Source organism: Vombatus ursinus, unplaced genomic scaffold, assembly GCF_900497805.2.
Source record: "Vombatus ursinus unplaced genomic scaffold, bare-nosed wombat genome assembly UNPS02014768.1, whole genome shotgun sequence".
Lineage (NCBI taxonomy): Eukaryota > Metazoa > Chordata > Mammalia > Diprotodontia > Vombatidae > Vombatus > Vombatus ursinus.
Genome location: NW_020954546.1, coordinates 35,198,666 through 35,208,100, shown reverse-complemented (window position 1 = coordinate 35,208,100; position 9,435 = coordinate 35,198,666). Strand labels below are relative to the sequence as shown.

At 56.7% G+C, this 9,435-nt stretch overlaps 1 protein-coding gene across 1 annotated transcript in view; it reads left to right on the top strand.

The window, feature by feature from the left end:
- The first annotated feature begins 897 nt into the window (after nucleotides 1-897).
- LOC114043193 (zinc finger protein 687-like) overlaps nucleotides 898-9,435 on the top strand; it is a 9,773-nt gene continuing 1,235 nt past the window's right edge. Inside the window, 9 exon segments of the mRNA XM_027862217.1 lie at nucleotides 898-1,015; nucleotides 4,832-5,601; nucleotides 5,603-6,907; nucleotides 7,261-7,439; nucleotides 7,854-8,030; nucleotides 8,118-8,280; nucleotides 8,501-8,836; nucleotides 9,009-9,121; nucleotides 9,215-9,347. Coding sequence (XP_027718018.1) covers nucleotides 931-1,015; nucleotides 4,832-5,601; nucleotides 5,603-6,907; nucleotides 7,261-7,439; nucleotides 7,854-8,030; nucleotides 8,118-8,280; nucleotides 8,501-8,836; nucleotides 9,009-9,121; nucleotides 9,215-9,347 — 3,261 coding nt within the window. The 5' untranslated portion in view covers nucleotides 898-930.

Genomic DNA, 9,435 nt, shown 5'->3' with positions numbered 1-9,435 from the left:
CTAGGCCACGTGTAGTTTGGTGTGACGTCACCACACTGACAAGAAAAACTGGCACTGTCCAACTCCAGAATCTGTCATGACGACAGGTGACGTAGTGACGTCCCCATAGTGTCATGGCGCGGCGTACAGTCGTAAAGGTCGTTTGTATGAGAAACTGGCGTGGACAGGGTATTTCCTATCCGGGTCTCTCTAAGAGTCAAGGAGGAGCTGCCCCTCCCTCTCCAAGCCTCCATCAAATGGAAACTGAAAACTCTTTCGTATTTGCATATATGAAGACAGGCCAATGGGCTTTAGGAGAACGGAGGGACGTCGGAGAGTAATCTACTCCAATGGGGAAAGAGGGAATCAGGCTGGGCAGTTGGTAAGCGACTGGAGCTTCCGCCAATGAACTTTAAGAAGCTCAGGTAAGAGGGGTGGGCAGGTTTCCTTCAGGATAACGACCAATGGCGAGCGGAGTCCTCTGAGTGACGAGGCCCCCGGCCCAATGAGGATTGGAGGAGAGCGGGGACCTCGTCCAGAGCGACGTCAGCTGAAGCCAGTAGCATCTGGTTATGGGCGGGGCTAGAATGCGAACGACGGGTGTGACATCCAATGGCGAGTGCAGGAGCAGGCGGCTCCGGCCAGGAGCGCCGAAGGGGCTGAGGGAGGGGGAAAAGCTCTACAGTGGAGAAGCAGGAAGTAGCCGAGGTGAGAAACGGAGGCAGCGGGAAAGGCGGTGGCAGCAGCGGCTGCAGAAGCTGGGCAAAGACCGCATAGTGTCAGCCTGGCCCGGGACCAGAACAAGTAAGCCCGCCCCGGGTAAATACCCGCCCCCGGCCCCGCCCCCTCCTGGGGGCGGGTAAATACCCACCCCTCCCCCACTTGGGTAAATCCCCCCTCTCTCAGGGGGAGGCGTCGGGGGGATTGGGGGTGGAAATCTGTACCGTAAGGATGCTGCTCCGCCGCCGCCGCCGCCCACCTGGGTCCGGCTTGGGGTGGGTGAACCCCCGGCAGAACCGTGCTCCCAGCAAGCCAGGTAAATACCCGGGGGACTGGAGCCACCTCGGTGCCGGCCCCCTCCCCCTAGCCTCCAGCCCGGGGCGGGACCGGTCCGGGGAGGCCTCGAGGGAGCACGACCCAACATGGTGCCTGCGCCCCGGGGAAAAGGAGTCGCGGACCAGCAGCCCTCCCTCCTTCCCCTCCCGACCCCAGAAGCCCGCCCGCCCGCCCCTTAAGACACGCCGGGGCCGGGTTCAAAGGCTTGAGGCCTGCGGGTCAGCCCTTTCTCTTCCCCTCCCTTCCCCCCCTTCCCCCCCTCTGCTCGCGCCTCCCAGGGAATCTGATGTCCTGGGGCCCCGCCCCACCCCACCCCACCCCTGGGGGCCCCCGGAGAGTCTGGAGCCCGGGAGCCGGCACAGGGTCCGAGCTGGCCCCAGGAGACCGGGACTGTGGTCAATTACAGGCGACCCAGAGGACTGGCGTTTAAACTCCTGCAAAGGAGAGGAGGGGGGTGGGACACCCCCGGGGCGCGAGCCGCTGCTGCTGCTGCAGCTTAGCTCTCGGAGACCCTAATTAGCAGCTTGTACGGAGGACCTCGAGTGCCCCCCCCCCCGCCCCCGTCTTGCAGCCTCAGTTTCCCCCTTCGCTTTTCCACGTCCTTGGACCCGTTCCCTGCCTTGCCTCGCTGCACTCTTCTAACCCTGTGCCTCAGCAGATGGCAGAGACTTAATTCCGCCTGCTGCCCAGCTAGTCTGCAGCCTAATCGCCTAGTGTGCGCTGGCCACCTCCCCTCCCTCCCCTGCCCCACCTCACCCTCAGTACCAGGCAGTGGGAGCCCGTGGAAAGTGGAGCACTCCTTCCCCTTCCATTCCTACCCCTCCCCTCCCCCCACATGCTCAGAGTGGGCCGAGAGCTAGGGCCTGAGCTGTGAACCTCTTCCTGTTCAGCCTTCTCCTTTGGCTTTTGGGCAAGAACAGAAGGAAGAACTGAGGGGGGTGGGCAGCAAAAAAACCTGGAGACTTGGAGACAGGAAAGCGCTTCCACCCTTGAGTTCCAGGCTTCTTTTGCTTTTTGATGTGCATTGCTATCAGATGACCTCAGAAACCTAGCCTGAGCGACAAACTAGTTGTAGAGAGGGGTGTGTGAATGAGGTGGGGGTGGGGAGCTGGTCTTTACTGTACCCTCAATAGTCAGACACTCTTTTCCACCGGCCACCTCACCATCAGTCACTTATCCCAGCCCAAAGGAGGAATCTGGGGGCCCTCAGGAGAAACAGCCAGGCAGCTCTTCTGAGAGCGTCCACCAAAGACAAAAGCAAGGGGCCACTTGGAGCTTAGCCGAATTTTGCTGAAGAATGGGAGAGGATTCCCCATTTTGCCTGGAGCTGGATAGGGTTCCCCCCTCCCCCCTCTATTTGCTCCCAAAGGTCCCTAGTACTTGCTCCACCTGCAGAGATTGTCTCCAGTTACCATCCTGGGGCTGGGGACAGGTGAGGGAACTGGCCCCTGGAGATCCAAAGGCATCTTGAGAGAAGAGAAAGAGGAGGGGATTTGTGGAGGTAGAGACTCCCTCACTCAGACTTGGTTTTGGAGACACTGCCCAAACTTCAGTTTTTTCCCTCTTTTTTCTTTGTATGGGGGTAGGATGGGGTAAGGTTCTGAAGGCTACTAATGTGGTAAAACATAGGGCAGAGTCAGGGACCGTGACTGGGTTTCATTGGAATTGGTTACCACCAGGATGGTGAGTGGAAGTGTGCCTGTTTGTGAGAAGCTTTTTACCTTGGCAGCCTAAGGCGGGGTCCTGCCCCTCCTCTGGCTCCCTCTTACATCCTGGGGTAGTTTCTAAGGGGAGGTGTCACCATTAAGTTCTCCTTTGCATCTTGATCCCTTGGCCTGGGAAGAAAGAAGAGAGAAATATGAACAAGAAAGGAGGGGCTGGCTGAGGGAAGTCTGCCACTCTAGGGAAGACTGGGGAACTGAGCAGCAGGTGTTTGTGACTGAGGAGAGGCCCAGAGCTGGGCCTTTTGTGACCAGATCTGCTGTCATTGTCTCTGGGTCTCTCTCCTAATCTCTCTGTATCTCTGTCTTCCCGAGTCCATTTTTCACATTGATCACTTTATATTCCCTTCTAATTGATAAGAATCACCCCAGTTGGCCCAGATTTGAATTTATGGGGTAACTATGGATGGTCTCAAATGGTCCCAACCTCCGATTTCCATTGCCCGCTCATCCTAATCCTTAGCAGATCTAAGATGTCCTTATTTGATCTGAATTTGATAAGATATCGTATTCTTTGTGTAGCACTTTCCAATTTTTATTTGATTTTATTCTTAAAACAGCACTGTAGGGAGTTGGAATCATTTCTCTACCTTTTATAGGCCATGAAGCTGAGGCCAAGTGAAACTTGTGATGAGGTTGAACCTTTCTTGTGTCCTAGCCTGTTGCTTTGGCCGCTTGGCCCAATTGCTTTCCTCATCTCTGTAGGCTTGCTTTGACCCACAGATGACCTTAATCGATTCTGTGGCCAACCTTGAGCCTAGATCAGCATCTGCATCATCAGTTATTGATTAATTGTTTTTCTTTGCTGGTACTGAGCTGAGTGATGGAGTTACTTCAAGGACAGGGCCCATGTCTGTATCTAAAGCCTCAGCTGATTTCAGCGCTCTGTAAACTGTCTGAATTCCTCAAGATCCTTCCTACTATGGACATTCGTGCCTACATGCATCTCCATCTCTTTCTCTGGCTTCCTTCTTCTGCTGTCCCTTCATATCCCTTCCTCCCTTCTCCACTATCCCTTACTCACAGCTCTTTTGGACTTTCCCCTGCTTGGATCCTTAAGGTGCTGGTGGGGGTCATCAGTGTCTCATCTTCAAGTAGTTACTAAGTCCTGTTAACTCAGCCTCCCTAATAGTTGGGATCCCTGCTCCCACCACTGATGTCCAGCTAGTATAGGCTCTCATTGCCAATTACCTGGTCTCCTGCAGTAACCTCCTCATTATCTTCCTGACTACATTTCCATTCTTCATTCTGCCGGCAGAAACATTTGTCTTAGAGATGGCTATTCTACTCTTGATAAAACTCTTCCATGGTTTCCTTTTGCTTGTCATCATATTTAAACTGCCCTGCATTCAAAGCCGTCCACAGTCTGGCCTTATTCTCCTTTTCCAACCTTATATCCTGTCTTTCCCTTCTCTGTTCTGTGCTTCAGCTAAATCCACGTCAGCTCCATGCTTTCCCTCCCTTCCTCTCCCGGAAATGCCTGACCTCCCTCTGTCTCCTGATGGATCCATATACGTATTTTAGAGCCTGAGCCTTCCCTGCTCTCCCCTTAGGATATTGTTTTATAATTTTCTTATAAGCTTATAGATGTAGACCTAGAAGAGACCTCCGAGGTCATCTGGTCCAATCCCATCATTGGGGATGGGGATGATGAGGAATCTGAGGCTCCTGGAGGTTAATGACTTCCCTAAGTAACCAGGAAGTAAGCATCAGGAAAGATTTGAACCCACTGCTCTGACTCCAGAGACAGTTTTCTGTACCACCGTCCCACAGTTGCCTCCCTTTTTCATGTAGTATTGTGTATTATAGCTGTGTGAGTTGTTGTCTTGTCTGCCCTACTAGACTGTAAGCTCCTTGAGAGCAGAACTGGTGTCTGATCTAAACCTTGTATTGTCCTCGGTGCCGACCACAGAACTCTGCACACAATAGGTCCTTAATAAATGACTGTTGTATTGCATTGTCCAGTCTGAGGGTTCTTCACAAGGCTAAAGAGTGGGGAAAGGATGGAAACTGAAAGGAAGATGTCCCCCCTCCCTGAAGACTCAATTCCTCCCTCTTATTCCCTTTTTCCCCAGGTGTAGGTCCCACCCCCACTATGGGGGACATGAAGACCCCAGACTTTGATGACCTCCTTGCTGCCTTTGACATTCCTGATATTGATGCTAACGAGGCCATACATTCAGGGCCTGAGGAAAGTGAGGGGCCTGGGGCCCAAGGGAAGGCAGACCCCAGTGGTGGGGGATCTTCTGGGGAAGGACCTGGGGCTGCTGGAGATGGGCCAACAGTTCCAGGCCAGCCTTCTGACCATAGCCTTCCCCATCCAGACATCTCTGCTGTCAGCGTTATTGTCAAAAACACTGTATGCCCTGAACAGCCTGATTCTGTGGGGGGTGGTCCGGGTGGGGATGGAGCCCGAACGGGGCCCGGGCCCAAGGAAGGGCCTGTGGGGCCCCGACAACTACAAAATGGTTTTGGGGGCCCTGAGCCACCCCCCTCAGGAGCTGCCCTCTCCTCCGTTCCTCCCGGAGGAGAGAGTTGGAAAGACAAAGCAGGGGAAGGAAAGCCTTCCTTGGACCTCTTTGCACATTTTGGGCCTGAGCCCCGGGACCCAGGCCCCTTGCCTCCTTCTGCCCCATCATCCCGAGAGGGGGCCTTGACCTCAGCCTCTTTCTCTACCCCTTTTGAATTGAGCCAGGAAAATGGTCCTTCTCTGCTGCCACCTGATTCTTCCCGACCCTCAGGAACCACAGAGCCAGGCAGTGACAGCCCCCTTCCTCCTCCTGGCTCAGGCAGGTCTGGTGTGGCCTCCAGCCCCAAAGAGGTGGGCACCCTTCCTAGCAGTTCCCCCACCCGGGTGGGGGGGGGCCCCTTTTTTTAAGTCATTGCCAGCCTCAGGAAGCCCTGCCAGCTCCCCAGAGCCACTGGGCACCAGTGCACCAAGAGACGAAGATGAAGAAGGAGAGGGGACTGCTGACAAGTCTGCCCCTGATACCCCTCAGAGCCCTTCCAGTGGGGCGGAGGCGGCTGACGAGGACAGCAACGATTCCCCTGCCTCTGCCAGCTCCTCCCGACCTCTCAAAGTTCGTATCAAAACTATTAAAACGTCCTGTGGGAGTATCACGAGAACAGTGACACGTGTCCCCTCAGACCCTGACCCCTCTCCTGCTGCCGTCCCCTCGGCTGAAGGAGCCCTCCCGCCTGAGGCTGGCCTCCCCAAGGTCCCTGAGAGCCCCAAAGTGGTGAGTGTCCAGCTAGGGGATGGCACGAAGCTCAAGGGCACAGTGCTTCCGGTAGCTACCATCCAGAACGCCAGCACAGCTATGCTGATGGCAGCCAACGTGGCCCGCAAGGCCGTGGTCCTGCCTGCTTCGGCCACCCCCAAGACTGTGGCCAAAAATATCCTTGGCTTGTCGCCCCAGACCCTGCCCAAATCTGAGGGGAGGGTGACACCAGGGAGCGGGGGCCAGAAGGTCAACGGTGCCTCCGTGGTGATGGTGCAGCCCTCGAGGCCCACGGGGGCTGGGGGCACAGTGATCTCTCGGACCCAGTCTGGGCTGGTGGAGGCTTTCAACAAGGTCCTCAACAGCAAGAACTTGCTGCCAGCGTATCGACCCAATCTGTGCCCGCCGGCAGAGGCTGGGCTGGCTCTGCCTCCTTCTGGGTACCGCTGCCTAGAATGTGGGGACGCCTTCTCCTTGGAGAAGAGCCTGGCGAGACACTACGATCGCCGCAGCATGCGGATTGAGGTCACGTGCAACCACTGTGCCCGCCGCCTTGTCTTCTTCAACAAGTGCAGCCTGCTCCTGCATGCTCGCGAGCACAAGGACAGGGGGCTGGTCATGCAGTGCTCCCATCTCGTCATGCGGCCCGTGGCTCTGGACCAGATGGTTGGACAGCCAGACATCACACCTCTGGTGCCTGTGGCCGCGCCCCCCGTGGCTCCTCCACCCCCACTTACTCCAGGCAAAGGGGAGGGGGCTGCCGAGTCCCTGGCGTCACCCCCGTCGGCCGAGCTGCCGCCAGCCTCTGCTCCTGCCTTCACTTACACCTGCTTTCGCTGCCTCGAGTGTAAGGAGCAGTGTCGAGACAAGGCCGGGATGGCCACTCACTTCCAGCAGGCCGGACCCCCTGCTCCCGGGGTTGCCAGCAACGTGAGTCAATCTTCTCCCAGGGAGAGGGACCACGGACAGGAAATGGGGTGAGGGGACTGGTTGGTTGTGACTTGGCAGGGCTGGGAAAACGCTATGGGGAGGGAGATTTTGAAGGACCAAGGCAGGATGCTATATGGGTGGTCCAACCAAGCCTGGTAGGGAGAAACTTCCAGTGGCAAGAAGGGAAGTACCTGTCTTCTTTTCACTCTAGAACTGTAGCTTGGGATATGGGTAGGGTTTAGCATGAGTGTCCTTCCTGATCTCTAGTCTGGGTAGTGTTGCAGTCAGTGCTAACCTTGTAGCCTGGGGAAATCTCTGGTGCCCTCAGGATCACCTTCACCCGCCCTTTCCAGGTGTGCTCAACTTGTCCCATGATGCTTCCCAATCGCTGCAGTCTGAATGCCCACCAGCGCGTGCACAAGAGCCGCCCTCCCCACGTCTGCCCTGAGTGTGGGGGAAACTTCTTACTGGCCAACTTCCAAGCCCACCTTCGGGAAACCTGTCTACACTTCTCCCGTCGTGTTGGATACAGGTGCTCACCATCTCTCTGATTTCTGGCTATCCCTGCCTTGCCCTCTGAAGTCCTCTGGGAAAGCTCACTGGCGCTCCTGTCGGCTGTAGCGGCACCCCCTTCCCTGCCCCTCAGTTTCCCGTGGAGAGGTGGAGAGGGTCCTTCTGGAGGCTTTCCTGGCCCAGTTCTCGTCCCAGATCTGTGCCCTCTGCCCACTTAGAATTCCTTCTCCAGCCTTTGGCCAATCCTGCCACTTCTTTTCTCCTTCTCCTTGTGTTCTTACCCTGCTGTCTCTCTCTTAGTACTCTCCTAGGGGACCAGATTTCTTTTCCCTCAGAATCCAGATCACATAGAAAATGGTACTGTGGGCCAGAGATGTTGGAGGGTTTGGGATGTACCCTGCCCCCCACTGCTCACCATGGCCCTTTCCCCCAGGTGCCCAAGCTGTTCAGTGGTGTTTGGTGGGGTGAACTCCATCAAGTCCCATATCCAGACATCACATTGCGAAGTTTTCCATAAGTGCCCCATCTGTCCCATGGCTTTCAAGTCTGCACCCAGCGCTCACGCACACCTCTACACCCAGCACCCTGGCTTCAGCGCCCAGGAAGCTAAGTGAGACCCCAGGGAGCTGGAAGTTTGGAGGGTGGGGGGAAGAGAGAGGCCCATCCTGACCGCTCGCTGCCCCTCCCTGCTCCATAGGCTGATCTACAAGTGCGCCATGTGTGACACGGTCTTCACCCACAAGCCTCTCCTCTCCTCACACTTTGAACAGCATCTGCTGCCCCAGCGTGTCAGTGTCTTCAAGTGCCCGTCCTGCCCCTTACTTTTTGCTCAGAAGAGGACCATGTTGGAACATCTCAAGGTGGCTGTGGGTACTCTAGTTGAACCCCTTGAGAAGGGTTGGGGGGGTGGGGCTGGCATTGTGGGGGGGCGGGAGACTCCATGCTGAAATATTTCTGGGGATGGAACATTTAGGAAATGGGGGTTGTGGGAAAATGAAGGGGGGGGGTAAGCCATAGAGAAGCTCCTTTTCCCTCCCATCCCACTCATGGTGACTACCCTCCCTTCTCTCCCTCCCACAGAACAGTCATCAGGCTGGGCGGCTGGGAGAGGAAGCTGGGGGGAAAGGGACTGGGGCTACCCTGCTTACCCCTAAGCCTGAACCTGAGGAATTGGCTCTGTCTCGGGGTGGGGCAGGCCCTCCCACGGAGGAGTCGTCTTCCTCTTCAGAAGAAGAGGAACCCCCTAGTTCCCCTGAGCCCCCCCGACCAGCTAAGAGGTCCCGACGTGAACCGCGGGGGAACAGGGGCAGCAGGGGACGGGGTGGGGGGCTTGGGGGCTGGACCTGCGGCCTCTGCCACTCCTGGTTTCCTGAACAAGATGAGTATGTGGCCCACATGAAGAAGGAACATGGCAAGGTGAGGGGGCGGCAGCAGCTGGGAGGCCTGGGGTAGAAGAGGTGGTGGTGGGGAAGATGAATTGGGGTGGGGTGGCCCCAGGGTGCTAATGAAAAGATGGATGGCATGATCCCTGGAACTCCATGCTGGGCTCTCTCACCCTGACTGTCCCTCTCCTTCCACCTCTCTCCAGTCAGTGAAAAAGTTTCCATGCAGACTTTGTGAGCGCTCCTTTTGCTCTGCCCCCAGCCTGAGGCGCCATGTCAGGGTCAACCATGAGGGCATCAAGCGTGTCTATCCCTGCAGGTAACTGCCTCGTTGTCCAGCAGTTAGCTCCCTGTGCTTCCCTTTTCCACTCGCGGGAGATCCCACGTGGGTCCCCTCGCTCTGTCCACCCAGGTACTGCACAGAGGGAAAACGCACTTTCAGTAGCCGGCTGATCTTGGAGAAGCACATCCAAGTCCGACACAGGTTGCGGCTGGGCGCCCAGTCCCCGAGTCTGGCGGCTGGGCTTGCACGGGGTGGTCCCCAGGTACTGAGGGGTTAGTCAGAGGGTGGGCTGCCCCCCAGGTCCTGGGAGATGTGATCCAACATGTAAGGTTGAGGATGGAGATGGGGTA